Source organism: Mesoplodon densirostris, chromosome 2 (assembly GCF_025265405.1).
Source record: "Mesoplodon densirostris isolate mMesDen1 chromosome 2, mMesDen1 primary haplotype, whole genome shotgun sequence".
Taxonomy (NCBI): domain Eukaryota; kingdom Metazoa; phylum Chordata; class Mammalia; order Artiodactyla; family Ziphiidae; genus Mesoplodon; species Mesoplodon densirostris.
In genome coordinates this window covers 115,235,952-115,263,111 of record NC_082662.1, presented here as the reverse complement: position 1 = coordinate 115,263,111, position 27,160 = coordinate 115,235,952, and the positions used below count along the sequence as shown (strand labels likewise).

The 27,160-nt window shown below is 58.5% G+C and overlaps 2 protein-coding genes across 6 annotated transcripts in view; one reads left to right on the top strand and one right to left on the bottom strand.

The window, feature by feature from the left end:
* DCST2 (DC-STAMP domain containing 2) overlaps positions 1-11,200 on the top strand; it is a 12,131-nt gene extending 931 nt beyond the window's left edge. Inside the window, 14 exon segments of the mRNA XM_060120279.1 lie at positions 153-254; positions 497-694; positions 1,248-1,313; positions 1,794-2,007; positions 2,185-2,342; positions 3,082-3,246; positions 4,722-4,889; positions 5,020-5,120; positions 5,766-5,896; positions 7,229-7,356; positions 7,718-7,811; positions 7,917-8,057; positions 10,952-11,085; positions 11,088-11,200. Coding sequence (XP_059976262.1) covers positions 153-254; positions 497-694; positions 1,248-1,313; positions 1,794-2,007; positions 2,185-2,342; positions 3,082-3,246; positions 4,722-4,889; positions 5,020-5,120; positions 5,766-5,896; positions 7,229-7,356; positions 7,718-7,811; positions 7,917-8,057; positions 10,952-11,085; positions 11,088-11,200 — 1,913 coding nt within the window.
* On the bottom strand, positions 11,189-27,160 carry ZBTB7B (zinc finger and BTB domain containing 7B). 5 transcript variants are annotated; one of them, XM_060090654.1, is made up of 4 exons: positions 27,078-27,160; positions 26,803-26,903; positions 13,890-15,055; positions 11,189-13,498 (listed from the first exon to the last, which is right to left on the bottom strand). In XM_060090654.1, the coding sequence occupies exons 3-4, from the start codon at positions 15,047-15,049 to the stop codon at positions 13,033-13,035; spliced, it is 1,626 nt and encodes a 541-aa protein (XP_059946637.1). In that variant the 5' UTR covers positions 15,050-15,055; positions 26,803-26,903; positions 27,078-27,160; the 3' UTR covers positions 11,189-13,032. The 5 variants fall into 5 exon arrangements, with proteins under 5 accessions (XP_059946637.1, XP_059946636.1, XP_059946638.1 ...); XM_060090653.1 differs by having other exon boundaries at positions 27,061-27,139; XM_060090655.1 differs by lacking the exon at positions 26,803-26,903 and having other exon boundaries at positions 27,061-27,114.

The following is a 27,160-nucleotide window of genomic DNA, read 5'->3' as shown; positions in this document are numbered from 1 at the left end:
CCACCGCCAGATGAACTATTTCCCAGACCCAAGCATCTGGGCTGCCCATTTCCCGAGTGGCAGGCCCCCTCCACTCCCTACTCCAGGGCAATGGTGAGAACCTCCTCCCCCGGAGGAGGAGATCCAACAGTACCCCTGCCCCTGCCTCTCAGGTGCCCTGAACAAGATTAAAGCCATTGCCCAGAAGGCCAAGGAGGTGGCTGACCGGGTCCGAAAGTTCTTCCGGTCAATCATGGATGGTGTGAAGCACATAGGTCAGTACATTAACATGTTTGTTTGGGGCGAGGGTCAAAATTCACCCAGTCTCTTCACCCTCACACCCCGTCCAGGACTTTTTGGGCCCCGCCTGGGTGTTGACTAGTTCCCACTGGATATAGCACAGCCAGGGCCCTGACCATGAGCCTCTCCAGCTCTGGGTGCTGTCCTGGTGTTCCCCACCCACCCCCCGAGAAGATGCTGCAGGACTCCTGGGTACCAGCCCCGCAGCCATCCCCAGCCAGGGCCCTGCGGAACGTGTGGTACTGGCTCCTGCACATCGGCGACGTGTGCAACTCGGAGCTGGGCAACCCTTACTTGAAGTGTGCTCGGGTCTTCGATGACGCCAAGGACAGCTGCATGCAGGTCATACCACAAGCCTACCACCTGTGTTATGTGCTCATGCCCTTCAAGCTGATGCTGTGTGGACTTGCCAGTGGTGAGAGAGCCAGGGGCTCGCCGGCAGGATTGGGGGCCCGGCAAATGTAGGGGTCAGGTGGGAGGGTGGGCCCAGGGGCCCAATGGGGGGCAATAAATATGGGACCAATAAGGATGATGCACCCTTTGTGGGACTGGGGGGGCAGATAGGGAGGAACCAATGTGGAGGGTTGGGTAATAAGGAGAAGCCAAAATGGTTTTTTGTTTTTGTTTTTGTTTTTTTGCGGTACATGGGCCTCTCACTGTTGTGGCCTCTCCCGTTGCGGAGCACAGGCTCCGGACGCACAGGCTCAGTGGCCATGGCTCACGGGCCCAGCTGCTCCGGGGCATGTGGGATCTTCCCAGACCGGGGCACGAGCCCGCGTCCCCTGCATCGGCAGGCGGACTCTCAACCACTGCGCCACCAGGGAAGCCCAACCAAAATGTTTTGAGCCAGTGTGGAGGCTAGTAGGAAAAATGAAAAGTCAGGGGGCCCTGTGAGAGCAAGATCCCTGGAGGTGGGAGAGGCAGGCTGTGTCTCTCTGCCCCTGCTGACACTCAGTGTCGGCTTTCAGTGGTCCAGGTTTTCTGCATCATCCCCCGGTACATCCAAACCTTCCTGCGCGAGAGCATCGTCACCCGTGAGTGATCCCCTCGTGGCCCTGCTGCATGAGGTGCTCCTGAGAGGCCTCCCTCCCTCCTCCCAGGATGTGCCAGCCCAGGAGTGCTCCCAGACCATGAATGAATGACCTCAAGAGGTTACCCAGGCCAGTGTCCATGCTGTACAGATTAGGAAATTGGGGCCCAGAGAAGAGGAGGTGCTTCCTCAAAGCCTGACTTGAGAGCAGGAGCTGGGGAGAGAAGCAAGGTCCCCTGTCCCCGCAGCAGGTCATTGAGATGTTCGTTGTGGAGACGTAAGGCTGGTGCTAAGCACGCAGCGGCAGTGGCATAGGCTGTGGAGACTTTGTCCCCTCCTCAGTCCACTGTAGGTCCCAACACTGGGGGATCCTGGCCGGCCTGTGAGCCGTGGGACCCCTGGGCTGACCAGGCCCCTCCCGAGTGCAGCCCCACCCCATCCTAACTCTCCTTGCTTGCCTCTCCCCTGGACCCGCGGACCTCAGCCGTGAGGAGTTTGATTAACCAGGTGCGTCAGGAGTTTGAGTTCAACATGACAGCCACCCACCACTTCTCTGTGGATCTCAATGCCTCTCGGAGCCTGTCCCAGGTAGCTCTGGACCTCCACGAAGCTGTCAGCATGAAGCTGTACCGCGTCCGAGAGGCCTTGGCTCTGATGGGCTACACCACACCTCTGCTGCTCATGCTTCTCTACCTCCAGTGAGGGGATGGAGGACGGGTGTGAGGGTGGAGAGCTAGGGCTGCTGGGGGGCCAGCCCATGCCCATGGCATCCTGGGAGGTTGGCGTTTGGGGGCAGGGTTGGGGGCGGGGGAGGGTGCCCTGCCTTGGGGGGTCTGGTCGGGGGGTGCTGAGGGGCCTCACGTGTGCCACGTCAGAGCCGTGTGTTACCGGTACCGCTACCTGAACTGGGACAATTTCGACAACTTCTACATCACCAGCCGATTCCTGCGCATGGATGCTGTCCGCTCTGTGGCGGGATTGCCCACGGTGCTGCCACTCAGTGCCCGTGAGGCCAGACACTACATCAAGCCGGGTGAGGGCCCTGAGGACCCGGAGACAGGGACCCTTAAGGGAGGCCAGGGATTCCCCCAACCCTACTGCCCTGCCCAGAAGTGCCGTGCACAGGCCGGGCTCAGGGCAGGACAAGAGGTAGGGGAGACAGGCCAGAGCTGAAGGAAATTTCCGTCTGGGGGGAGACACAACCCTGTCTTTGGGGAGCCCTCAGTCTGAAAGGGGAAAGTAGGGTCCCTCAGAGCACACAGACAGAGAGAGAAGGGGAAGATGATGCTTCTGGGAGCACCCTGGATGTCAGGACGGAGGGAAGGATGGGTAGGGAGTGGGTATGGAGCAAGGGAAGTGAAGTTGGGGAGGCTTTTGGTGGGGGGCAGGGTGGCGAGCAGGAAGTGTGCCTGTGCTGATATGGAGGTGATGCAGCTGGGCAGGGGTGGGCAGTGCTGTCTGTGAAGTGGAGGGCCAGGTAAGCGTATCAAGGATGCCTCAGGAGGGAGGATTCCTAGAGACTGGAAATAGGCCACCAGGCCCAGGTGGAGATGCTAGGCCTGCACCTCTAGCCACGGAGCCCCTGCCCACAAAGAGTACTTCCCACCTTTGCCCAAGGGTCCTCACAGCTCCCGCATCTTCCAGATGAGCAGACAGGCTCCAGCTTGATCAGGGGCAGGAGCTGCCTCCGGGAGAGAGACCTCTGTAGGAGCTGGGTTCTGGTGGGTGGGAAAATTGGGGAACGTCCTCCTGACCAGCTCTCCTCTACCCAGGCTCCATCTTCTTGTCCCAGCGGGAGCAGATTTTCTACATCCTGGCAACCTTCCACCTTCTCCGGCACCTCCTCCTCGTTTTCCTCCTGGTCTTCTTGGACTATGCCATCTTCTGGGTCCTGGACCTGGCCCGGTACCAGCTGCAGGGGGAGATCGTGGCCCGCAGTGAGTGCCCGAACCTCCTTAGCTCCCTCAGTCCTGGGGGATTGCCTGAATGTCCCCATGTCACTCATACTTACCAGCCCCTGACAGTGCCACTCCTCCAGCTCTATCCTCTGCCTGGTAACCCCTGTGTCCAGTTCAAGATTATGCCATAACAGAATAGCTAAAAACACAAGCTCTAAAGTCAGACTGGCCTGGGTTCAAATCTCAGTAGCGTCCTTTACCAGATGGTGACCTTGAGCAACCTTGCTGAACCTCCCAGACCTTCAGTTTCCTTATCTGAACCATGGCACAATCATGGTAGCAACCTCTCTGGGTGGCTCTAAGGAGTAAATGAGACCACATGTGCTAAGTGGCTGGTGGACCTTTGATTGAGTGTGTGCCACAAACCACAGAATAGAATTAATCTAATCCTGTATACCAGAGGCCCAACAGAAAAAGTAAAAAAAAAAAAAAAAAAAACCCAAAACATGGGATTTCCCTGGTGGCACAGTGGTTGAGAGTCCGCCTGCCAATGCAGGGGACATGAGTTCGAGCCCTGGTCCGGGAAGATCCATATGCCGCAAAGCAACTAAGCCTGTGCGCCACAACTACTGAGGCTGCGCTCTAGAGCCCACGAGCCACAACTACTGAGCCCATGTGCCACAACTGCTGAAGCCCGCGCGCCTAGAGCCCATGCTCCACAACAAAGAGAAGCCACCGCAATGAGAAGCCCGCGCACCTCAACGAAGAGTAGCCCCCGCTCGCTGCAACTAGAGAAAGCCCGCATGCAGCAACGAAGATCCAATGCAGCCAAAAAACAAACAAACAAACAAACAAAAACCCCAAAACAATCCATAGAACACTTAGTTCAGTACCCGCTACACAGTCAATGCTGAGCAAATGCTTCATTTCTTTTTAATTTTAAATTTTATTGAAGTATAGTTGACTTACAATGTTGTGTTAATTTCTGCTGTACAGAAAAGTGATTCAGTTATACATAATATATATATTATTTTTCCTATTCTTTTCCATTATAGTTTATCCCAGGATATTGAATATAGTTCCCAGTGCTATACAGTAGGACCTTGTTTATCCATTCTATATATAATAGTTTGCATCTGCTAATCCCAAACTCCCAATCCTTTCCTTCCCCCAGGCAAATGCTTTAAAATAAATGCTTCTGGGTGGCCACGGAGTCAGGGGATGGACTCACTGACCATTAAGGTCATTTCAAATCTGGTAGCCTGGGAAGGCAGACCAGGCACCAGTGCCAGCCAGCTCTGGACCGTGGAGCCAGTCCCAGGTGCCAAGGGCTGATGTTGGGCCCCAGGGCACCATGAGGGTGCCTAGGGCATCCAGGACCTCTGGCTGAGGGCCTGGGGGCCATCTCTATGCCCTGCACTGTCCACTCTCCACCCTCCAGAAAGTATGGCCTTTCCGGCATGGGGGAGTGGGCAGCTGCCAAGAGCATCCCTCACACAGTGTCTTGGTGCCAGGCCCTGTGCTACTATCCATAACTGTGGAAGGCACTGGCTCTACTGGGAAGATTTACCGCGACCTGGTGTCGGCATTTGATGTCCTGCAGCAAGGCAACATCAGCATCTTGTCCCAGCGCTGCCTCCTGCGTCCCTTGGAGCCCAACACCACTGGTTACATACTCATCGGTATCCACACCCCTGAGGGCACTGGGGGAATAGACGCCATTCAGGGAAGGAGGCGCAGACTGCTGAGGGTGAGCGTGGCTGGCACCTCGTGTCCTCCGGCAGTGGCTTACTGTGTCTGCTGTGCCCCCAGGTGTCATGTATGGCCTGTGCTTCTTCGTCACTTTGTTCGGCAGCTATGTCAGTCGCCTGCGGCGGGTCATCTGTGCCTCCTACTACCCATCCCGGGAGCAGGTGAGGGGTCCGTGGCCAGTTCCTGCCCCCCTCCCCAGGCTGCTAAGCTCATGGCTGTCTGTCTTGGTTTGGGGGAGTTAAGAGGCCTTCAGCAGCCCAGCTCTCTCTCCTCTGGTTGAACCCCAAAGCAAATGATCTGGACTGCAGATGGCAGAGATGGTGCCTCTTGGGGCAGGGCTTTCTGAGACAAAGCTTGCCTCCAAAGTTTTGTTAAAACCCTGGGGGGACAGGAGCCATGTTAACATGTTGAGGTGTGAATGGAAACTCACCATTTGTTTACTCATTTATGACTCACTCACTGAGCATCTACCATATGCCAGTTACCGTGCTGGCCTCAAGGATGCCAAGGTGAACCAGACACAGTCTTGAGGCAGGCTGGACAGGCTTTTAACCACATGTTACAATGAAAAAAGTGTTTTTATTAAGGAATGAATAAAGTGCTATGGAAACCCAGAGGAGGGAATGGGTGAATCCACCTAGGGAAGTCCCAAAGTCTTCCCCCAGGAAGGGACATTGAGCCAAGCCTAGAGGGATTCATAGGAGCTGGACAGAAGGCAAAGGTAGGGAGTGAGGTGGGAGCAGAGGGCATTCCAGGTAGAAGAAACAGGATCAAGGGGACCCCATCCTTGACCTCCCCTCCAGCAGGAGAGGATCTCCTACCTCTACAATGTACTTCTGAGCCGCCGAACCAAGCTTTTGGCCGCCCTGCACCAATCAGTGAGGAGACGGGCAGCTGACCAGGGCCACATGAGTGTCCTCCAGGTGCTGGCCAGGCGGTGAGCCCACTGTCCTTCCTTATATGAAGTGGGGTGAGAGGGGGTAGAAAAAGAGCCAGAGGTCAGAATGGATCACTGTCCTTCCTAGGTGTCCAGAGGTTTGTTTAAAGAGGGTGCTCATTCCATGGCATTCATGCATGAATGGATTGGGGATGAGAATTCTTAGGGGTGGGGAGTGAAAGGAGGAGGAGGACAGGAAGCAGAGATGTTGTTGCTATAGTCAGAGGGATGGAGGTTTGCCTTCAGGAAGCGCTACCCTTGGTTTGGAGGGTGGTGCTAGAGAAGATAAGGGTTAGTTACGCTGGCTGGGCTGGCCTCCTTTTTCTAAAAAATTAATTAATTGAAAAATTGAAATATAGTTGATTTACAATGTTGTGTTAATTTCTGCTGTATAGCAAAGTGATTCAGCCACACACACACATAAACTCTTTTTTAATATATATTCTTTTCCTTTATGGTTTATCACAGGATATTGACTATAGTTCCCTGTGCTATACAGTAGGACCTTGTTGTTTATCCATGCTATATATAATAGTTTGCATCTGCTAACCCCAAACTCCCACTCCATCCCTCCCTCACCCCCCTCCCCTTTGGCAACCACATGTCTGTGGGTCTGTTTCTGTTTCATAAAAGTTCATTTGTGTCATATTTTAGATATCATGTATAAGCCATATCACATAGTATTTCTCTTGCTGGCTGACTTCACTTAGTATGATAATATCCAGGTCCATCCATGTTGCTGCAAATGGCATTATTTCATTCTTTTTTATGGCTGAGTAGTATTCCATTGTATATATGTACCACATCTTCTTTATCCATTCATCTGTCCTTGGAAATTTAGGTTGTTTCCATGTCTTGGACATTGTGAATAGTGCTGCTATGAACATAGAGGTGTATGTATCTTTTTAATTAATTAATTAATTTTTGGCTACGTTGGGTCTTCATTGCTGCACACGGGCTTTCTCTAGTTGCGGTGAGTGGGGGCTACTCTTTGCTGCAGTGTGCGAGCTTCCCATTGCAGTGGCTTCTCTTGTTGTGGAGCAGGGGCTCTAGGCGCACAGGCTTCAGCAGTTGTGGCTCGCAGGCTCAGTAGTTGTGGCTCGCAGGCTCTAGAGCACAGTCTCAGTAGTTGTGACACACCAGCTTAGTTGCTCCATGGCATGTGGGATCTTCCCAGACCAGGGCTCGAACCCGTGTCCCCTGCATTGGCAGGCAGATTCTTAACCACTGCGCCACCAGGGAAGTCCCAGGGGTGTATGTATCTTTTTGAATTACATTTTTGTCTGGATATATTGGGCTGGCCTGCTTAGTGTCTGGGGCCCCTCTCCTCAGGTGCTCCTGCCTGGCTCCGTTTATCAGCCACTCTAGGCAACACCAGACCTACTGCCTGGGCTGCGGGCAGCCCCAGGATGAGGGGGACACAGAGAATTCGGTGTCCTGCAGTACCCCAGGCTGCCGAGGTGAGACTCCTGGGCAGTATGCCTCTCCCTTCTGGGACTCACCACATTTGCATATGACACTCAGCTGTTGTCCTTCTTTTATGGACTTCTCCTGTACCTCACCTTTTGTACCCCTCCCTTCATTACTATGCATGTCCTCATTTACACAGAACCCTCAGGTAGCTCATTTTCTCTGTGAGCCTTAATCCTCCGGTGCAAATAGAATTTATATGCAAGTGGCGTTGCAGCAACTCCCTAGTGTGCACCGCTTGATGAGGATGGTCCTCCCAAGGGTGGGGTCGGGGAGGCAAGGGCTGAAAGCTGGGGAGCACAGTGGTTGGGGGGGTACAAGTTTACCTCCTTTCCTCCCGGCCTCCTCCAGGTCTCTTCTGTCTCACCTGCTTCCGCCTCCTGGACAACACCTGCTCCGTGTGTGCATCTCCCCTCTCCTATCAGGGGGAGCTGGACCTGGAGCTGTGAGTCTCCAGTGACATGGGGTGGCCGGAGTCTGTGGGGGCAGTGGGAGCAGCCACCCCTCCCCCAGGACCTCTGTGGGCTACTGAGATGGGAGGCTTCTCCAGGGACTCCAGTGATGAGGACGGCCCCCGCCTATGGCTGGCGGCAGCTCGCAGAAAGGGTCCCGAGCAGGAGGCGTTACTGCAGCAATGGCTCCAAGAAACGCTGGGCAGGCCCCCCTTATCGGATTCCAGCTCTGAATTCAGGTGAGCAGAAAGCTGAAGGAGTTGGGGCCTGGGAGGCCTAAGATGTTCTGTCACATTTACCAAGGGCTTCTTGGGTGCCTGGTCCCCTGCTAGAGCTGGAGATGGAGATAAAGGGAGGGGAGGGAAGGGAGGCTTGCCCTGGAGGAGCCCACCAAATGGTGGGGGAGAGTGACATCAAATAGATCAGTGACAAATGTGGAGAGCGCCCCGATCAAGGAGTGAAGCAGGCTCTGGGCAGCACAGAGGACAGAACAACCAATTTGGGATGGGGGGATATCAATGAAGGCTTCATAGAAGAAGTGAAAAAAGAGGTGGGTTTGGGGGCAGTTTGTTAGGCTGAGGAGTGGAGGAGAGCATTCCAGGGGGAGGCTTTTGTGTGTGAGTTTGGAGAACGCGAGTCACTTAGGAGGTGCACGGTGCTCCGGGGTGGGCGGAGCTCAGGGAGACGTGTATGTGTGGCCAGGTGGAGACCGCAGAGCATGCTGGGAGATGAGGCAGGGAGAGGTGGGAGAGCGCCTCACTTCGCCATCTGAAGATCCTCAGTCAGAAAGTGACACAATCATATTTGTCTTTTAGGACAGTAAGCTAAGGAGGCAGAATGGAGTCTGGGCAGGAACAGGGAGACCAGAGAGGAGGCTGTCTTATCTCAGGAAAAGTTGGTGATGGCCTCAGGATTGAGGTGCTGAGAATGACAGGGAGTTTATGCTTGGGACTGGGCGGTGTTAAGGCAAGAGGAGAAACAGGTTCTGCCGAAAGAGGAATGGCCCAGTTCGAGACCTTTGAGGTATCTGTAGGGAATCCAGCGGGAGATGCCCAGGGGACAGTTAGAAAAGGGCAGGGCTCTGGGCCAGAGGTGTCTTTTGGGGGGGATGTTGACTTAGAGACTGTAAGAGAGAGGATGAGCTAGATCACCCTGGCAGAGGGCAGGGCAGGAGAGGAGGGGACAAGGACAGAACCCTGAGGGGCTCAATGACAAGCCAAGGAGGGGAGAGGCTAGGAACAGAGAGCCAAGCATATCAAACGCTGTGAGATGATCAAGTGGGATGAAGCCTGAAGACTGGCCATTGAATTTGGCAGTTGAGAGATCCTTGGAGTGGCTTGTGGGAACGTTTCTCATGGTGTGGGGAAGGCCAACACCAGTCTTAATGGGTTGAGGGGGGGTGACTGGTAGAGAAGACTCAGAAACAGAAATGGGGTACGCGGCTCTGTGTCACTGTTGCAAGAAGTTGGAGAATTCTTTTTCTTTTTAATAGAACTGCAGTAGTTAAAAAAAGGAAGCTTGATGGTAAAGAGGAGGGAGTTAGCTTCATAGAACAAAAGGGTAGCTTGGGGCTTCGCTGGTGGTGCAGTGGTTGAGAGTCTGCCTGCCGATGCAGGGGGCACAGGTTCGTGCCCTGGTCTGGGAAGATCCCACATGCCACAGAGTAGCTTGAAGGGAACCTAAAGGATTTTTCTTTATCCAAGTATAGGGGGATTTGAGCATTTCAGAGGTGAAAAAGAGAGCGCTGAAGAGAGAGGGATGCCAGAGAGATGGGATCTAAGGCCAGGTGAACAGGGTGGCCTCAAATAGGAGCGGGCTCGCCTGAGGCAGGAGGGGAGAGGGTATGTTCCTCTGAGCAGAGCCGAGCCTGCTCCAGTCTGGTGGCCTTGCTTTTCTCAGGGAGGGTGGGGGCCGGGGGCAGGAGGCAAGCACACCTGCTAAGACAGCAAGGAAGGGGTCTGGGAGTGGAATAAAAGTTTCAAGGAGTGGGTGGTGGAGGCTGAAATATCTGCCTTGGGGACTGTGCAACGGAGCCAGCGGGGGAGGTTAAGAGATTTCCAGGTAGCATTACAGGCTCCGATGAAGTTGAAAACCATAATAACGTGTAATGATTGACTCCAGCGTGCTTGGTTATGGGGGTTTTTTCGAGCAAATGTGGTAGCCATGAACAGGATTCCAGGGTTGAAGGTTTTTTCTGGGCAGGTCAGAAGGATAAGATGGGGAGAGAATTGGGGTGTCTTTAGTCAAGAGTGTCTGAGATGACTGACTTTGGGGAAGAGAAGGCACTGAGACCCCAGGGGGCAGTCCTAGGTCTATGTCTCGGCGGGGGTGTTAGAGCAGAGGCCAGGAGGGACACAGAGGATGGGCCACGCCTGGGAAGAATTAGGGGATAAATGAAGACAGTGGCCAAGGTTGAGGGTGAGGTCAGAGTGGGAGCAGAGGTGAAGGTCATTATGGCCAAGGAGGTTGAGGACTGAAAGGCCAGAGTGTTGGAAAAGTCCACCCACTAGTGAGGAGGCGGCTGGGCCTCGCCAACAGCCCGAGTCTGGTACCAGCACCCTGGATGGGTATGGCAGGGTGTCTGTGAGGCCTGGGGAGATGGCCACAGCCCCGGGGTGTAGCTGCCATGGCAGCCAGGGACTTTGCAATACGCCCCAGGCCTGCTGAATTTGAGAAAGGCAAGCAACCTCCACTTGGGAGGACTGCAAAGAAAACTTTCCAGTGGTCACATTCCAGGGCGAATGGGGCACTGGAAGTAGTAATGAGTTGAGGGGTTGAAGGGGAAGCAAAGTTTTATTTTTAGAGGTTCCAGAGGGCTCAGTGAAGTTAAAAGCTGGGTCGCCAGAGGGGATAGCTTGAGCCTTGAGCGGCTATTATTCCCAAGGTCACTGCTGGTTCTGCCCTTACTACCCACATGACCTTGGGCAAATCGCTGCCCACTCATCTCTCAGCCTAAAATCAGAAGCTATCTACAGCCATGAGCTGGTTTGCTTTGGGGGGCCTGTGAGAGCAGCAGCGGCTGGTAAATTACAGGAGCCAAATCTGAACAGATGGGGCAGAGGCGGGAGGCAGGAATGCACCTGTGAAAACAGAATGTTGGTGACTGGGCCACCCCCCTTCCTCTCCTCGCTAGTGACCTGGATGAGGAAAAGGGGCTTTGGAAGAGGAGGCACAGGTAGCAGCACCCACGGGAGGCCCAGTCTGTCAGCATACCCATGCCCCCCAGCCCTCCTGACCACCTCAGAAATCCTCTGCCCCCAAAGCAGCCGCTTCCCTGCTTCAGAACCCCAGTCCCTCTGTCTCTCATTTCCCTCTCCTCCCGATCCCTCCCGCCTATCTCCAAAATAAAGAAACCAAAGGTGGACACAAGTGTGAATCTTAAATTATTATTTCTTCCTGTCACTTACACCCGAGGTGGGGGGCAGGGCAAGGGGAGGGGAACAGGGGAGGGGGGATTGCCTCCCCCCCACCCCGTAAGGCACTGAGTGGAGAAGCCGCAAGGGGGGAGGGGGGAGGCCACATTGTCCTCACTCCCTGGGGCTAGGCCCCAGGTCTCCTCAGCCCTGGGCTCTCCCATCACCTGAAATGCTAAGATGAGGCCCAGGGCAACCCGACCTCCCCCTACCCCAATATATTACATCATCACTTTTTAAATAGATACAAGGACTGGTCCCGCTACCCCCTCCCTGTGACCCCCCCCACTATTGGGGGTACCTGGGCAGCTGTGCAAATGGGCATGGGGGTGCATGGGGGGGAGGGAGAGCACCGGGCCCCTGAACCTGCCCCTTTTAAGGAGGGGGAGGAGCCGCCAGGCCAGGGAGGGGAAATAGTGCAAGGCAGAGCCCAGGCAGAATGGGGTCCAGCACCCAGCGAGGAAGGCGGGGAGGAGATACCCCCACCCCCAGCAGAATTGGGTAGTTAAAAATCTGCAACTAGATTTCAACAAGACCAACAGAAAAGGCTATGTACAGACCGGGGGTGGATTCAATCCTAAGGGTAGAGTGAGGGGATTACTCTCCTCGACCCAACAGGAAGCCAAGCTGGCAAGGGTCTGGGGAAAGGATCCCTTTCCCACAGGTCCGCAGCCCACCTTCCTTGCGGCCAAGCAAGAAGCTATTTGCCCCGGCCTTGGCAAGGGGGCGCCGCTCACCAGCTGGGGTGGTGGAGGTTGAGAGAAGACGGCTCGCTGGAAGTGGCCGCCAGGGGCGCTCGCCCGCGCAGGGCACGGCCGCCAGATGGCGCCGGCTCTCCCGTTCTCCGCAAGGCTGCCCCCCAACCCCTCACCCTGTCCCACACCCTGCACCGCGCCAGCCCGGGGGCGGCGTGAGTCAGGGGCGGCAGCGGTGTCGGCGGCTCCGGCTTGCACCTGGGCGGGGAGGAGGAGAAGAGGGTAGGCCACCGCCCGGCCCGCCCTGCCCTCTGGCCCCGGGGAGGGAGCGGCGGGAACAAGACATTCCCTGCCCAGCGACTCGGGAGGGGAGGGGAGGGGAGGGGAGGAGAACCAGCAGCAGCTCCCGTAGTTGGGCGGGGCCCCTCCCGCTGCCCCCAGGGGCGGGCGAACCAATCAGGCCACCCCGCCCCCTTCTCCAGGACCCCATGACTCAGCGCTGGGAGCAGGGCGGAGGGGGACTAGGATGGCTCCTTCCTTACAGGCCCAGTCCCCCAGTCTTTCAAGCTTCTACCTTGCTTTCCCCCACTTACCCTTCCTTTGCCGCCCCCCTTTGCATAATTCACTGCCAGGAAAAGGGAACAGAAACCAGGAAGGAGGGGTCTCGAAAGGGAGGGGCAGTCCTTCACCCCCTTACACAGCCAAAACCCCAAGGGGCATGGGGGCAGGGCAAGGCTTTGGTCCCAAGCCCCCCACCCCCTAGAAACCCGCATAGCCGAAGAGGGACCCCACAAATCAGAAATACATTATTGCTTCTACTCCCCAGGAGCAGCTGGGGACAGGGACCCCACCTTTACAATGGAGCTGTAAATATATACATAATATCGTATGTATCACTCCCTTGGGAGAGCACCCCAATCTGGGGAGCCTCTGCCCCAAAACCTTCTCAGCTTGGAACTGGAATGAGAGCTCTGAGGGAAGGGCCCAATTTCCGATGCCAGGGAGGCTCAGTGCCCGGACCCCAGCGCCGTCTCTGCTGCACACTCCCGCTGCTCAGCATGGGCATCCCGGCCCCGTGCTGCTCCAGCTCGGCCACTCGTCCCTCTTTAAGAGGACTCCATGGCACCTTCAGCCTGAGGTGTGGTGGGTGCCCCCTCCTCCTCATCGTCATCAGGGGGCCCCGGGGTGGAGACTGGGGGCCCAGTAGGGGCTGGCTCCTCCCAGAATCGAGCCAGAGAGAGTCGGAAATTGTCCAAGTGGCCATTGGAGAGGTCGAGGCCACCAGGGGTCGGGGTGGCGGCAGAGGGCGGGGGGTAGTGAGGGGGCGCATCGTCCTTGCGGCGCCGCCGGGTGCGCACCTCCAGGCAGTTCTGGCCTTTGAGGTGGCGCTGCAGGTGGTCCTCCTTGGCGAAAGCCTTGTGGCACAGGTGGCACTCATAGGGCCGGTCCCCTGTGTGCAGGTGCATGTGGTTCTTGAGGTCATAGCTGTGCAGGAAGCGGGCTGGGCAGTGCGAGCATGAGTAGGGGCGCTCTCCTGTGTGCTTCCTCATGTGGATCTTCAGCTTGTCATTCCTGGCACAGGCAAGGGGGAGGGGCAAGGAAACGGTTCAGGATGTGATCCCTGGGTCATCCTGGCCGGGTTCCCAGGCCTTGTCCCACTCCCGTCCCCCACCATTTGTTTCCCTATTACTGCCCCAGGAGACCCTTGCTGACTTGCCCGCAGCTTAACTGGGCCCGGCCACCACCCACTCTGCCTCCAGCACAGCCAAATCTTTCATGCCCCAGACCTACCTCCCTTGACTTTCTTTCTCCTGGTCTCCCTATCCTGGTCTCTCTCCTCACCCTGGGCATCACCACCCCAGTCCCTCCAGGATCACCTGCCTCCACACCTCAGGTCTCATAATCCCTTCCTCCTTCCCACTCGACATAGCCCCTGCTGCACCCCTTCCCCACTGGTGCTCACCGAGTGAAACGGACGCCGCAGACTTCACAGGCGAAGGGCTTCTCACCCGTATGGGTCCTCATGTGGCGTGGCAGTTTGCCAGCCCCGTGGATAATCTTGTGGCAGACCGGGCACTCCTGGGGCATCTGGGAGCGGCGTTTGCGCACTAGCTTGTCCTGGCCATCTAGGCCTGGTGCCAGGGCGTCCTGGTGTAGGGAACTCAGGTAGGCCATCAGGTCAGGATCGATGGCATCCTCATCTGAGCCCAGCTCCTCTGGGGACAACGGGGGCGCGCCACCCTGCGCCAGCCCATAGGCCGGGGGATATGCCAGCTCCTCCTCTTCTTCCTCACCCTCATAGGCCTCATAGCTCAGGGGCCCCTCATGGGGTGAGGCAGTCCCTGTGGGAGGGCTGTAGCTGTCCCCCAGCCTACTGCCCCCGCTGCTGCCCACTCTGCCTGCCGCCTCCTCCTCCTCCTCGTAGGTCAAGGGATGGGTGGGCACTGTGGGCACTTCAGGCACTAGGTGGTTTGCCCGGGCCCCCTTGGTCTGCAGGAAAGCTTTTCGGGGCTTGCGGCTGCGGCGGGCAACAGGCCGAGGGGGCGGTGGCGGCGGTGGGAGGGGCACCTGTGGAGGGCTGTCTTCACCGTTGGGAACTCCCGAGGCTGAAGCTGTGGCTGTGGCGAAGGCTTCCAGGTACTGGCGAGCTCGCTCACAGTCGTCCTCGTCAGGGCTGGGGGCTTCTAGTCCGCTGCCCTGCAGAATCTCCATGCAGGCAGCGATGACACACGGGATCTCCAGCAGCCGCGCAGCCTGGAGCACTGCCGGCATGTTGGCGCTGCTGGTGGTCAGTGTGGCCGTATAGGCAAACTCGAGCAGGGCACCCAGCGCCTCCGGCCCCACAAAGTCCAGCTCACACACGCCGGCCCCTGCTCCCCCGGCAGCCGCCCCGCCGCCCCCAGCGCTCAGGACTGCCCCGCCACCACCCTCAGTGAAGAGCTTCTTAAAGTAGTGGCTGCAGGCAGCCAGCACAGCCCGGTGGGTGCGGTATTCAAGGCCCTGTGTCCGGATGGTGAGGTCACATAGGTGGCCCAGCTGGCGCTGCTCATTGAGGCAGCTCAGGAGCTCACTGCTGTGGTCTGGGAACGGAATCCCGATCAGGTCGTCCTCGGGGCTCCCCATCTTCTCCTGCAGAGTCAAGTAGAGAGGGAGGTTAAGAGCGCTCAGCCCTGCAAGGTGGTCCAGGGAAGGAATACATACCAATGTTGGCCAGGTGACTACAGACTATTTAGACGGTCTTCTAAGTACTTTACACCCACTTCATCTTCCACAACCTTCTAAAGTAACAGTTAGCATTCATTTCACAGACAGGAACCTGAGGTGCAGACAGGTGAAGCGACTTTCTATGTTAATTGCAGAAGAGGTTCAAAGCCAGGCGATGGGCCCAGAGTCCGTGTTCTTAACCACTGTGCACTGTTCTGCCTCTGTGAGAGCAGGAGCCCTGCCTTTCTGGCCTTTCCTAGAGACCCGTCTGGTTCACCTGCCCCATTCCCCATCCCTTTGGAAGAAGCACTGGACTGGGAGAAAGGATGCCTGGGTTCTGGTTCAGGCTTCATGAAGAATTGGCTGAAGGACTCTGGGTGGCTCTGGCAGCCAGCCTCAGTCATCTGAAAAGTGGGGTAACAGTCTTTGTGATGGAACCTCCTCTCAGCCCAGAGAGAGGCCAATGAGAGAGTTCAGATTCACACTGCGCCAAGGACTGTTCAAGGCAAGGTCAGGTGCTTTAACTTATGTTATCTCCCTAAAGCATTTGGTGTACAGTAAAACACTATGCAAACCTGAGAGGTGGCTTCCCAGCACCCTCCTCCTCCTCCTTCCCCACCCACTAAAAGTTCATCTCCCCTTCTAGATCCCCCCTTCTAGAGGCCAAAAGGGAAACACAGCTCCCAGCATCCCTCCCCCCACATCCTCCCCTCCCCCATGGGGCCAAGGAGCAGCCACCCTTTGCTGGGGTGTCGCTGGCTGGCGCGGGTGCTTCCTGCCCCGCACCGATAAGCATCGTCCCCGCCCCCTCTCCCACTGCCAATAGGCCAAGTTCCAGTCCCACCCCTCCCCCACTGGGCTACCACCACCACCTCTCCCTCCCCATTCCCATCCAGTCAGGAGAGTCCCCCCTCTCCAGAGGACCATCTTTCACCCTCTATGCTTTCCCCTCCAAGGTAGAGCCACAGAAGGTGCAGAGCTGCCAGCAATCCTGAGGCTGGTGGAGGGGAGGGGAGGGGTAGTAGAGGGAGTCTGGCCTGGAAGTGGGGAGATCTACTTTAAGTCCTGGCTCTGCTACTATCTTTTTTTTTTTTTTTAACCATACCATTAGATTTTATTTATTTATCATTATTATTTTTTAACATCTTTATAAGTATTCTGCTGCTATCTTGCTGAATGACCTTGGGCAAGTCATTTCTCTCTGTGCTTCAATCTCCTCACTGTACAAGGAGGGGCTGGGAATGGATGCCCCAAGGGCTCAGCCCTTCAGCCCTGACATTTGGTGGGTCTGGAGCAACTGGAGACAGAGTTGGGGCCTGGAAAGAGCTGGGCTCTGGAGTCATCCAGGCTTGAGTTTGAATCCTCAGTCTGTGGCTGATTAGCTCTGTGACCTTAAACAAGTGATTTAATCTCTGGACCTCTCTCCTCATCTCTAATATGGGATCATTCCACCTGACTCCTAGGGCTGTGGTGAAGGTTAAATGAGACCGTGGGTGGCACAATGCCTAACACACACAGTAGGGGCTCAATAAATGTTCTGGCCTTGGCAAGGAGAAACAAGGCCTCACATGGAGGCAGATTCCACTATACAGATGGTCTCTGCTGGGAAACAAGTCTGTCTCCCTCCCTCAAACCACCCCAGGGAATCAGGTTACTACTAGCTACATGACCTTGGACCAGTCACTTCCTTTCCTGAGGAGGCCTGTTTCCTCATGTAAAATTAAAGACTGACCTAGATGATCCTTAGGGCAAGTCCCACTGACATTTTGTCAGTGTCTTCTCTGCCACTCCCAACAGCTGCTCAGTCTTGGCCACTGATGGGGAAGATTTTGGGAGGGGGGGTTGGAGGAGTCAAGGGCTACAGGTTTCCTCTTGAGGACACAAGAACTGCATTGTTTCTGCCTGCCTCCCTGTCCCAGCACCAGAACGCCTGCGCGGAAGCCATGAGTGAGCAGCACCCATGTGGCTCATAAGCCACAGACAAACACGCTTAGATAGCCCACCCCTTCCCACCTTAAGTCCCCAAATCACTTCTCTCCCTGGGGGCCAAGCAGTCTGGGAGCACTCCCAGTTTCCTTTGGTTCTCCTACCTGTACTTTACAAATAGTACAAGAGGCAAATGGCCCCAGGACTTAGAAACAGACAAAATTGGGTGGGCAGCAGCAGTGGCCACTCAAGCAGCAGTGGGCTCCCTCCTGGGCCCAAGCAAATCCTGTCCCTCCTGAGGGGGATGGGTGGGGCTGTCCTCGATGTCCATTGGCCTGGAGCTGGGCACCCGCAGGCACGTGGCTAACTAACCCCATCCCTCTCCCTCCTTCCCTCCACACCCCACCCATTCCCGCTGCTAAGCCCGCCTCCCTTCTCCCACCCCAGGGCCGTCTCCGAGGCAACTTGGTGTGGCGGGGGCGCTGATTGGCTGACCCCGCTGTCAGGTCACAGGCTCTGGCTGGTTCACGATGCAACTCACTCAGGGCTCGGGCAGGGGTGGGTGTTTAACCCCTTGGGCCTAACCCCGTGGCCACAAGGTACCAATGGAGGAGGGGAGAGGCAGAGGACACACGTGGGAAGGGGAGGTGTTCACATGGTTCTCTAGCTTCTGGGAAACTCCCCTAGCCCTTACCCAGGGCTCTGGCACCCAAGCTAACTTAGGTGCCACCTGGAACTAGGCTGGTGCCAACCAGGCCAAGGGGATACTCCTAGCCCCATCATCTGGGAGGGGTTGCTGAGGTGGAGGCCTCCCCCTTCTTTCTGCCAGGGTGGGGCACTGGTGCCAGGATGCCCACCCCACCTTGGGCACCCTTCCCACCTCTGTATCCCAGAGGGCCCAGCCCCCCGACACCCATGAGTGTCCCCACCCAGCCTGGCATGCCCCCTCTTGCTAAGACCTTGTGGGCATGGGCGTGTGTGGTGGCTGGGGGGGCAGCTGTGCCAGGGAGCCAGGCAAGGTCTGTTTGGTCTGTTTGCCTGGTAGGGGGAAGAACTGGGGGCCCCACCCCATCTCTCCCCACTTTCCCGCCACCCCCCCCCAGGCTCCCCTCACTGTCAGGCCTGCTAGACCGGCCAAGCCGGTGGGCAGCTCTCTTGAAACTGGGCCCTGAGTCAAGCTTGCCCCATCTTTGGTCGGGGGAAGTCTTTGGGGTTAGAAAGGTGGGAGGGGGCAAAGGTGGGAGCCCCTATCACCTACCCCTCAGTGCCCAAGGGCACCTGCCAAGGTGTGTCCACCACCAAGAAACCAAAAGGTAGAGGGCACTGGCCCTGGCATGAGAAGGAAAAGGAGGCTGGAACTCTTTCCAGGTGCTGACCTCCGGCAGTGGCCAGTGCAGGGCTGGGGGCACCAGGGCCAACACTGCCGGCTCGAGCCAGCTGAAGAGCTGGGATATGAGGCCCTGAACGGGGCAGCTGAATAAAGCTGGCCCCCCTTCCCCACACCCTGGGGATTAGGGGAGTAAGGCTTAGTGTGGGGGGCAGCAGGCGGAAACAGGATTAGTGGCGGAGAAAATAGATATGGGCCTGAGACACAGGCACACAGAGCCACCCCTCCCCAGGCTTGGAGGCCCCCACCTCTGGGCTCTGCCAGAGAGCCTGAGAGGGACCTGGCCAGTCCTCTCCAGGTGTAGCAACATGGGGTGAGGGAGGATGAGGACCAGGCTGTGACACCTCCTGCCAGGGTGATGGAGAGGCCTGACACTCTTCCCACCTTGGCCGGCCACCCTTCCCCCTTACTTCTTTCTCCTTTCTGCCCCCCCAACCCCCACCCCAACTCCAGCCTCAGGTTCTCTTCCTGTTTTTTTGGAGCTAAGTTTGCACGAAGCCAGGGCTTTGGCCTGTGGCTGGACCAGGGGGGTGGGGCAATAGGACAGCCAGTCCAAAGTCCTCAGGGACCCAGGAATCCTAGTTCCCCAGCTTCTCTCACCCCTTCTTAGGGCCTCTGAGGCCCAGGGGCTGAAGCCATCTGGCCTGCCCAGTTGGGAAGTCAGGGTGAGGGGTTGAGGTGAATCCCCTTGAGGACTGGAATGGCTTCGAAGGAGAGGCCCTTGGCCCAGGGATGCCCTAGGCATTTATGGAGCCCTTCCCTCCCCACCCCAGCCCCTCCAAGCTAGTACATGCCTTCCCCATCCCCCATAGGCCGCTTCCCCCTCCTAACCTCACCACCCCCGGCACTCACACTTCCTGGGGGCCGAGGCGGGGAAGGGAGACCGCAAGCCACGAAGGGGGAAGGAGGCAAGGGGAGTTGGCTGCTTCCCGGTGCCGTGGGGGTTAAGCCTCTCCTCCCTCAAAATCCCCAATTCCTGGTGCTTCAGCTCCTGACAGGAGGGAGACCTCAGTGTCCCCCCACATTTTCTTTCCATGACAACTGTCCTAGTCCACAGCCTCTCAGGCCGCATCAGGGGAAATCTGAGGGAGATAAAAGATGGCGGAGGAAGGAATGGGGGTAACTCCATCTTCCCCAGCCTTCCCCTCTTGTCCTTTGGGAACGAGGCCCTCTCCACTCTTGGCCCCTTTCCTTGGCCTCTTCCTGTCCCCTTACTGCCTTCTCGGACCCTTGTCTCCCCTCTCCGCGACTCATCCTTTGCTTTCCTTCCTTCAGCCCTTGCGAGGCTCCCGCTTCCTCTCCACCGCATCTATGTCCCTAGGCCTCTGAGGAATCATCCCTACCTCTCCTTTCTTTTCCCTTTTGGTTCTCTCACTCAAGCCTCCTCACTTCCTCCATTTCACCTTGCTCCGAGCATCCCTTCTCTTCTCCCCAGGCAGGCGCAGTGTGGAGAGGGGAAGAGGAATTAAATCAAGATGCCAGGCCTGCCCTCCAAGGCCTGGTCTTGCCATGAGATGGTCACATTTAAGGTACCCACGGCCCCATTTTGGATGAAGCACAGGGCCAAAATTTGGGGGACAGTTGGGGAAGATGGGTGGGGGGGTGGTACAGTGAAAGCGGATGTGGGGTGGGGTGAGGGGGACAGCCTAGGCCTCTCTGCCCGTCAGAATTTCCAGCCCTGGAGCTGGAGCTGCTGGACTTTCCCCAGAGGCTGCCCACCCTAGACCAGGCAACTGTGCACTTGGACAGACCCTGGTCGTCAGGGTTCCCAGCGGGGGTCTGCCGGAGCAGTGCCAGATACCCTTAGGGCCTGAGGAGACCACACAGGGTGCCAGGGTCTGCCCTGTGCCCACCCCCTCCCCCCAGCCTAGCGTCTCCGGCTGGGTAACCGAGCCGGCTGGTAACCCCACACCCGCCAAGCCGCCAGCAGAAACCTGAGCCCCCCAGCCCCAGAGGACACCCCGGCCCGATCCCCGGAGCCCGGCTCCCTGCCAGGCTGTCCAACCTCCTGTCCTGGCCCAGCAACCCCTCGGCTCCCGTAGGCCCCTTCTTCTGCTCTCCTGTCCTCCTGGGTCCAGACACAGAAGCTTCCCCACGTTCCAGCTCCTCAGCCCCTCAGTTCCTGAACCGCCCCCTGTGAAGTTCAGACACCTTCTTCCTAGCCTGTTTTTCAGTCCCTCTCTGACCCTTGGCCAATTCTAGGCCTCCAAGCCTCCCCTGGGGCCTGATCTCCCAAGCCAGAGTGTGGCCTACTCACCTGAACGCTGAGGGGCCTTGCCGGCAACTCCTCTTGGCCCCTGGGGGGAGCAGGTTGGGAGGGGTGGGGGAGGGCCGGGCTGGGGGGGAGGTAGGGTGGCTGTTCCCCGCTCCAGCTCCCTCCTTCAAAGGGGCCGCCCACGACTTGGCCCAGCCCCTCCCCCCTACAGCCTTAACCCTCTGGGTGCTGTCCCCCTCCCCCCAGATGGAGGGAGGGGTTACCAGAGGGCTGGCAGCGTGGGAGAGGGCCTAGAGTCTCCGCCTGTGGTGCCCGAAGCCCCAGCTGTACCCACCCTGGCCCGTCCTTTCTCAGTCCTACAAGGGGAAAAAGGTGAGCAGTAGGAAAGGTAGGAGCTGGGACAGTCCAGGAGGACAGAGGTGAGGAGGAGCAATGGGAGAGGCTGCTGGAGGTGGGACCAGGAGAAGGAAGAAGGGAGGGGAGGGCCCAGGAGGCAGCAGTGGCCAGAAGCGGGAGGAGGGGAGCCCTGGACAGTCAGTGCCAGGGGTGACAGGTGCCTAGGTCCCAGCCCCTCAGGGCATATGGTATAATAGGGGAACACAGGGAGGCCCTCCAGACCGCAGTAGGTCCCTCAGCACCCCTGGGAGCTGGCCGAATTCTCCCCACTCTGTACTGGGCTGGGGCCCTCAGGGGCTGGGCAAGGCAGCACCCCGCCCTCCCCATGCCTCACCCCAAACCCACTCACATACCACAGTTCCTTGCCCGGGCACCAGCCCCTGCCAACCAGGCCAGGGGGCAGCACTTGTGCCAGCCCCCAATGGCCAGGAGGATCAGGGGGACAGAGCTGGCCTGAGGGGGGTGGACAGATGGGGGGAGCTGTGGGCACCGAAAGGGGAACGAGCCGGGAGGGGGCATCTGCTGGGAAGCGGCTAGCCCCACCCCTTGCGTAAGCTGCCGCCACCCTGGCCGGTTGGGTGGGACCCGCCTGGGCCTGAGGGGTAACTCAGGAGGGCTCTGAGCCCAGAGATGGGTGGGCCACAAAGTTCCACTTAAACAGCTTCTGGGGTCTCTTATTCCTGGAATGGGGCGTGCCCTAGGTCCTCCAGACACTAGGCCATCCCAAGTCCTACTGGGCTGGGAGGGGGCACCACAGAAATTCCCCCTAAAATATCCCCCCCCCCGTTTCCCCCAACAGCTGCTGGCTCAGTGCCGCTGGCCTGCTGCCCCTCACCAGCTCCCGGCCCGGTTGGCACCTACCCACCAGGATGCTGGCAGTCCTGCCCTCCTCTCCCTCCTACCCCCCTGGCTTCCAGTGCCCCATGCCAACTGTGGGCCTCGGGTGGGGGAGGGTCACCCTTGTGCCTTGGTGCCAGCTAGGCGGGCCCAGGCCCTTAGGTCCTCCAGATAAGGCACAAGACCCTGTTCTCAAGCCATCTCCTCAAGAGGCAGCGCACGGGCTAGGGCCTACACAAAAAGAGCCCAGGGGGCTATGGACGGCTCGATGAGCAGTTATTGAAGGCTCCACTCCCCAAGGCGGGGGCCAGTGTCTCTCCCTGCCACCAGGCGCCGGCCTCCCGGCATTCCCCCTGCCCAAGCATTTGCTTGGGCACCAAAGTCCCTGATATTCCTGAGTGCCCTAGTGCCTGCAGCCTGTGAGGGAGTGGGGCGGGGCTGCTCTCTGCCCTTTGATCCCCATAAAGGGAGGGAACCAGCCTAGAGGGCAGGGGGCAGGGAGGGAGTTCATGGGGCCCCTCCATTTCACCCCTGCCAGGGGCAGCAGGGCAGGGTGTGGGCATCTCTTGGGTGGGGCCCTCAGGTGAGAATGGGTAGCATGTCTCAGCTGGGGGGGATGGATGTCAATCACGGGTACATGGTGGCATGTGGGAACAAGATGGTGAGGACAAGGTGGGGGGATACAGAGGGTCCCCACATTCCAAATCATCCCAGTCCACTTTTAGTCCCATCCAGAAAAATTTCCAGACTTAACCAAATTGAGAGATCAAGGAGGACTACAACTCCCAGTATGCACCACAATTGCTTTGCATGTACCTTGGGAGCTGTAGTTCCCTTGAGAAGCCCAGTGCTCTCCTCTTCCCCAGAGCTTTGCTGATGGGGTGGGGAGGGCAGAGCACAGGACTTGGTTATGAATCTCCAAGGGGACTGTGTTTAGAAGAGGTACAAGGCAGGAGGTCCATGGTGTGGGGAGAGGACCCCTGCTCCCAGGCAAAGGGGGAGGAAAGGAGGAAGGAAGGAGGAGAGGATGTCTGTTGAAAGGGGCATATGGGTGGGGAGGAGTTGGGGGGAGTGGTGGAAACAGGAAGGAAACTGAAGCCAGAGACATGAGGTCGAAAGCAAGGGCCTGGTGGAGCCCCACTCCGAGGCTCAGCAAGGACTGGGAAGGCATTTCCCCCTGCTGGGCCTCGGCACCATTCTGGTGGTCTGGTGAGGCATAAGAGGAATTAGTGATGTCAAGTAACAGTAGACTGGTGTGTTTGTGGGGGTCACTGGCTCCGTTTACCTGCCACCAGCCCTCTTTTGTCTAGGGCACCCTCAACTCCCGGATCTGGCACAGGTATCTGCTGGCTGGAGAGCTCTGAAAGCTGACTAGGTTCTAGGATGCTAGCAGGAAGAGGAAGGGGTTGGGGGAGGTTAGGGCCAGGCCTGATGGGTATGGCGGAGGGAGACATGTATGGGGTTAGGCCCAGGTGTGAGGTCAAGGAATTGTGCTGGCAAATGAGGATGCCATCCTCTAGGGCTGAGGCCATGACAACTGGGAGGCCTCAGTGAAGAGAGGGCTAAGATGCCAAGGAAGGCCACCAGCCTCCCACCCATCCCAGGCTGTGGGACAGAATGAAGAAGGCGGCCCTTTCCAGTGTCCCTGTGGAATTTGCTAAAGGTAGCTTTTCCCCTTGTGCCAGGCAGCCTGTGAACATTAACGGTGGCAACTCAGGGGACCAGATGGCAGCTGGGTGCCTTTTCTTAGTGGGGGTGGAGGTCAGAAGTGGGCAGAGGCTCTGCTTCCAGGCCACTTTCCCTGGGCTCCCCAAGGTTCTGGGACAGATGCTTATAGGCCCCAGCCAAGACTCTTGCCAAGACCTGGGTCTGGCTGGGTGGTGGGTCATTCTTGCCTCTCCAAGGCCTTTGATGGTGGGCAACAGTAGCTCTTACCCCTTCCCCCAAGTCCCCCAGGCCCGCCTTGGCGCCTGGCCGCCTGTGTGTTGGCAGGACTGGTGGTGGGGGGGGGGCGGCGAGGCAACTTCAAACTGTCCGGGCAAAACGTCAAGTTTACTCACGAGTTTACTCAGCAGAAGGAGGGGGAAGAGGCCAGGGCAGGCACACCCCATGCCAGGGTCCTATCCGTCTGCTTGTCCCCACCTTCCTCCCCCACCCTCCTCTTCAGTCCTAGGCCAAAACAGGCATAGGCCCCAAGCCCTGGTGGCAGGGCAGTCTTAACTCTTGGAAGGTCAGGGAACCAAGCAGGCTGGAGGCAGGAAGCCCTGAAGCAGGCCCAGAGGCTTCTATCAGAGGGCAGTGCCCTGCCTGGAGCCCATTCACTACCAGTCTTGGGACCTCGGCCTTAGGCCAGAACTGGGTCTCTTAGCCACCAAGAAGGGGGCAGTACCAGGCCAGGCCTCCTCCATCTGACCAGTCCCCTGGGCAGTGACTTCTGACCCCAAATGCCCAGTACTAGGCTGTGCCTCAGGCAGCATGATGCCATCTGGGCAGCCATAGGATCAGGGGCTGGTTCTCTAGGCCTTGACTTGGAATGAGGGGCCAGCACCCTATCTGACCTACTTCCCTTTCCTCCCCACCTGCTTTCATTCTCTGCTTTTCTCCCCCAGCCTTCACTGTCCCCACCCCAGAGGCGCTCCGCCCCCCATGCCCGCTGGGCCCCCTCCCCCACCCTTCCCCAGGGTGCCAAGTGCAAGCACACAAAGGGCCCGATGGTGCATTGTTAGCCCAGCCCCCGCTGCCCGCCTCGCCCTCCCGGGGCAGGCACTAGGCCAAGGAGGAGCTGGGGGCCCTGGGTGCCAGGGGGCACCATGGGGAAGGGGGAAGAGGTCAGCACCTGTCTCCCAGTCCCTGGGGTCCATGTCAGCCAGAGCTGAGCAGTGATGAGAGTACTCCATTAGAGCAGGCCTCTCTCCTTGACACCTGAGCCTAGTGGGCACTGCCTTCTTTCTTCCCCAGAGCCCCCTTCGGGTGGTATTAACCCCTTCCTGACCCCTGTGCTAAGGCTGGGGGGTGTGGTACCCAAGGGAGGGGACAGTGTCTGGGGGTGCCAGCAGGCTGTGTGGTGCCCACAGCAACCATGTAACAGAGGCACGCTGGGGGAGCCGGGGTCCCGAGGGCCAGGGCCAGGAGGCACTGACAGAGATTTCTTGTTGTTTCATCAGCTGCTCCAGGGGGAGCCCCCTGCTCTTCTCCCCAGTCACCACTAAGGAGGAACACTAAGTGTTACCCAAACTCAGTCACAAATATGTCCCTCTCCAGCCCAGCACAACACTCCATATGCCCACTCTCCCCTCCCAACCTGATGCCCACTCCATGCCAGCTCTCCCAGCAGGGCCAGGAGGGTACAGGGGTGACCAAACCAGTTGGTGTGTGTGGGGGGAGCAGGAGGCAACCCCATAATCATCCAGGCCTCACCCCCCTACACACATGCACCCTCAGGAAACAGAGTTCCCATCCTGGTTTAACCCCTCACCGCCCAATCTGGCTCCCCCTGCCCCTTGATAAACTGTCTCCCTCCTCCAGGAATAAGTTGGGGGAAGGCGGAATAGCTGCGCTGACTCATTCCCATTCTCAGCTGCAGCTAGGGGTCTCTAAGGCACTCGGGTGGGGGTCAATTCAAGAACGCCCTCCACCTGGCCCGGAAGCCAGGACAGCCTGCTGGTCTCCCCCTCTCCCCAGCACCCACTTCCGGTGTCCCAAACTAGGTCAGCAGCGCTCGTTTCCTGTGGGTCAGCTAGCACCCGCGCCTCTGCCCCTCCCCTGCTCCGGACCCAGGCTCCCCGCCCCCCGCCCCCCAGGGCGCCCCGAGGTCTCACCACGTCTCAGCCGCCCTTTGATACGTGGGGGTTGTGCGGGGCGGGGGGCAGGGGACCCGCCCTCTCTCCAAACACCAGCAGGGCCGGGGCGCCTGGGCAGGCACGTGTCCGGGCACAACCCGCTGCCCACGCCGCCCCCCCACCTCCCGGCCCCCCCTCGCTCTGGCCGGGACACGTCGCTCTCTTACTTGGGGTGGGGTGGGAGGAGAGAAAGCTGGAAATTGAAAGCAGCGCCCCCCACCCCTTTGAATGGCAGCCCTCTGCCAGCGGCGCTCAGAGTAGGTTCTACAACAACACAGTAGCGACCCCCACTCCGGGTAGGGGCAGGTGCGCCGGCGCCTGTGGGGGGACGGGTAGTAGGTAGAATTCTTCCCAGTCGCCCACCCTCGCTCTTGGGCTCTGGGGGCCGGAGCTGGCTTTGAAAAGGTGGCGGCGGTACTGGAGCCTGAACGAAGAGAGTGGGATTGAGGGGAGGCGGAGAGAGGGGTCGTTCTATGTCGCTCGAAGGTTGTCGCTGAGTCCCACTACCAGCGAGAGAGCGCGACTCTGGAAGCGCAAGAAACCGAATAGTCCAGCCGGTAACTTTCCCCCAAGCCGCGGCTCCTCCTGTGCTCCCCCCACCCCCCATGCAACTGGCCCGGGTCCAACCCACCGCGCCAGGGGGCGCGGAGTTGGGGGGGGAGCGTTGTCCTAGTTAGAATCCGTCAGCGTTTCCATTCCCTCAACTCGGACGGGTCGGGGGTCTCCCCCTAAAGTCACGAAGGAGACTGGGGGAGCGCTCAGCGCCGCCTCACCCACTCTGCATCCCGGAGCCGCCAGTCTGTCTGATCCCAGAAGTGCAGAGAAAGTTTCTGGGGACCCTCCGCCCTGGGTTGGGGGCGGCAGTAGTTCCTTCTCTACCTTTCCTCTCTGTTAAAATCAATTCCAAAGACCCGGAGTGTTGGGAAGGCACAGGGAAGGGGAGTGGTGGGAATCTGGTCTGCGTGCGTGTGTGTGTGTGGGGGGGTCCCACTTACAGGACGGACGAAGGACACTGCAGCAGTCTCGAGTATGGGGGACCTCTAGCCAGGAGACAAAAGTGGGGTACACTCACCTCTCTGCCTTTGGGTCCGCTGGCTGGAGCTGCTGAGGCTCCGGGTGTGGGGAGAAGCGCGTCCCCCGCCAGGCCCGGGGGCTTGGGGCCCTGCTCCGGTCCTGGTCAGAAGGCCGCGGTCAGTGGCTCGTCGCTCTCTGCTGGGGGGCTCCTCCTCCGCAGCCCTCTGCCTCCTCCTGCCGCCCGCCCCCCCCTCGGCCGCCGAGAACCGTACATTCACCTGGCTCCCACCCGCCCCCCCCTCAGGGCCCGCCTCACCTGTCCTGCTGTCTCACCTGTCCTCCTGCTTGCTTTCCCCCCATCCCTCCCCCCGCCCCCTGCCACCCCCCAAACTCCCCCTCCCAACCCTTAGCAACAC

Coding starts and splice junctions, on each gene's coding strand:
- ZBTB7B (XM_060090654.1), bottom strand. CDS start 15,049: ATGGGGAGCCCCGAGGACGACCTGATCGGGATTCCGTTCCCAGACCAC. Junction 13,499..13,889: donor TGCGGCGTCCGTTTCACTCG/GTGAGCACCAGT, acceptor TGCCTGTGCCAG/GAATGACAAGCTGAAGATCC.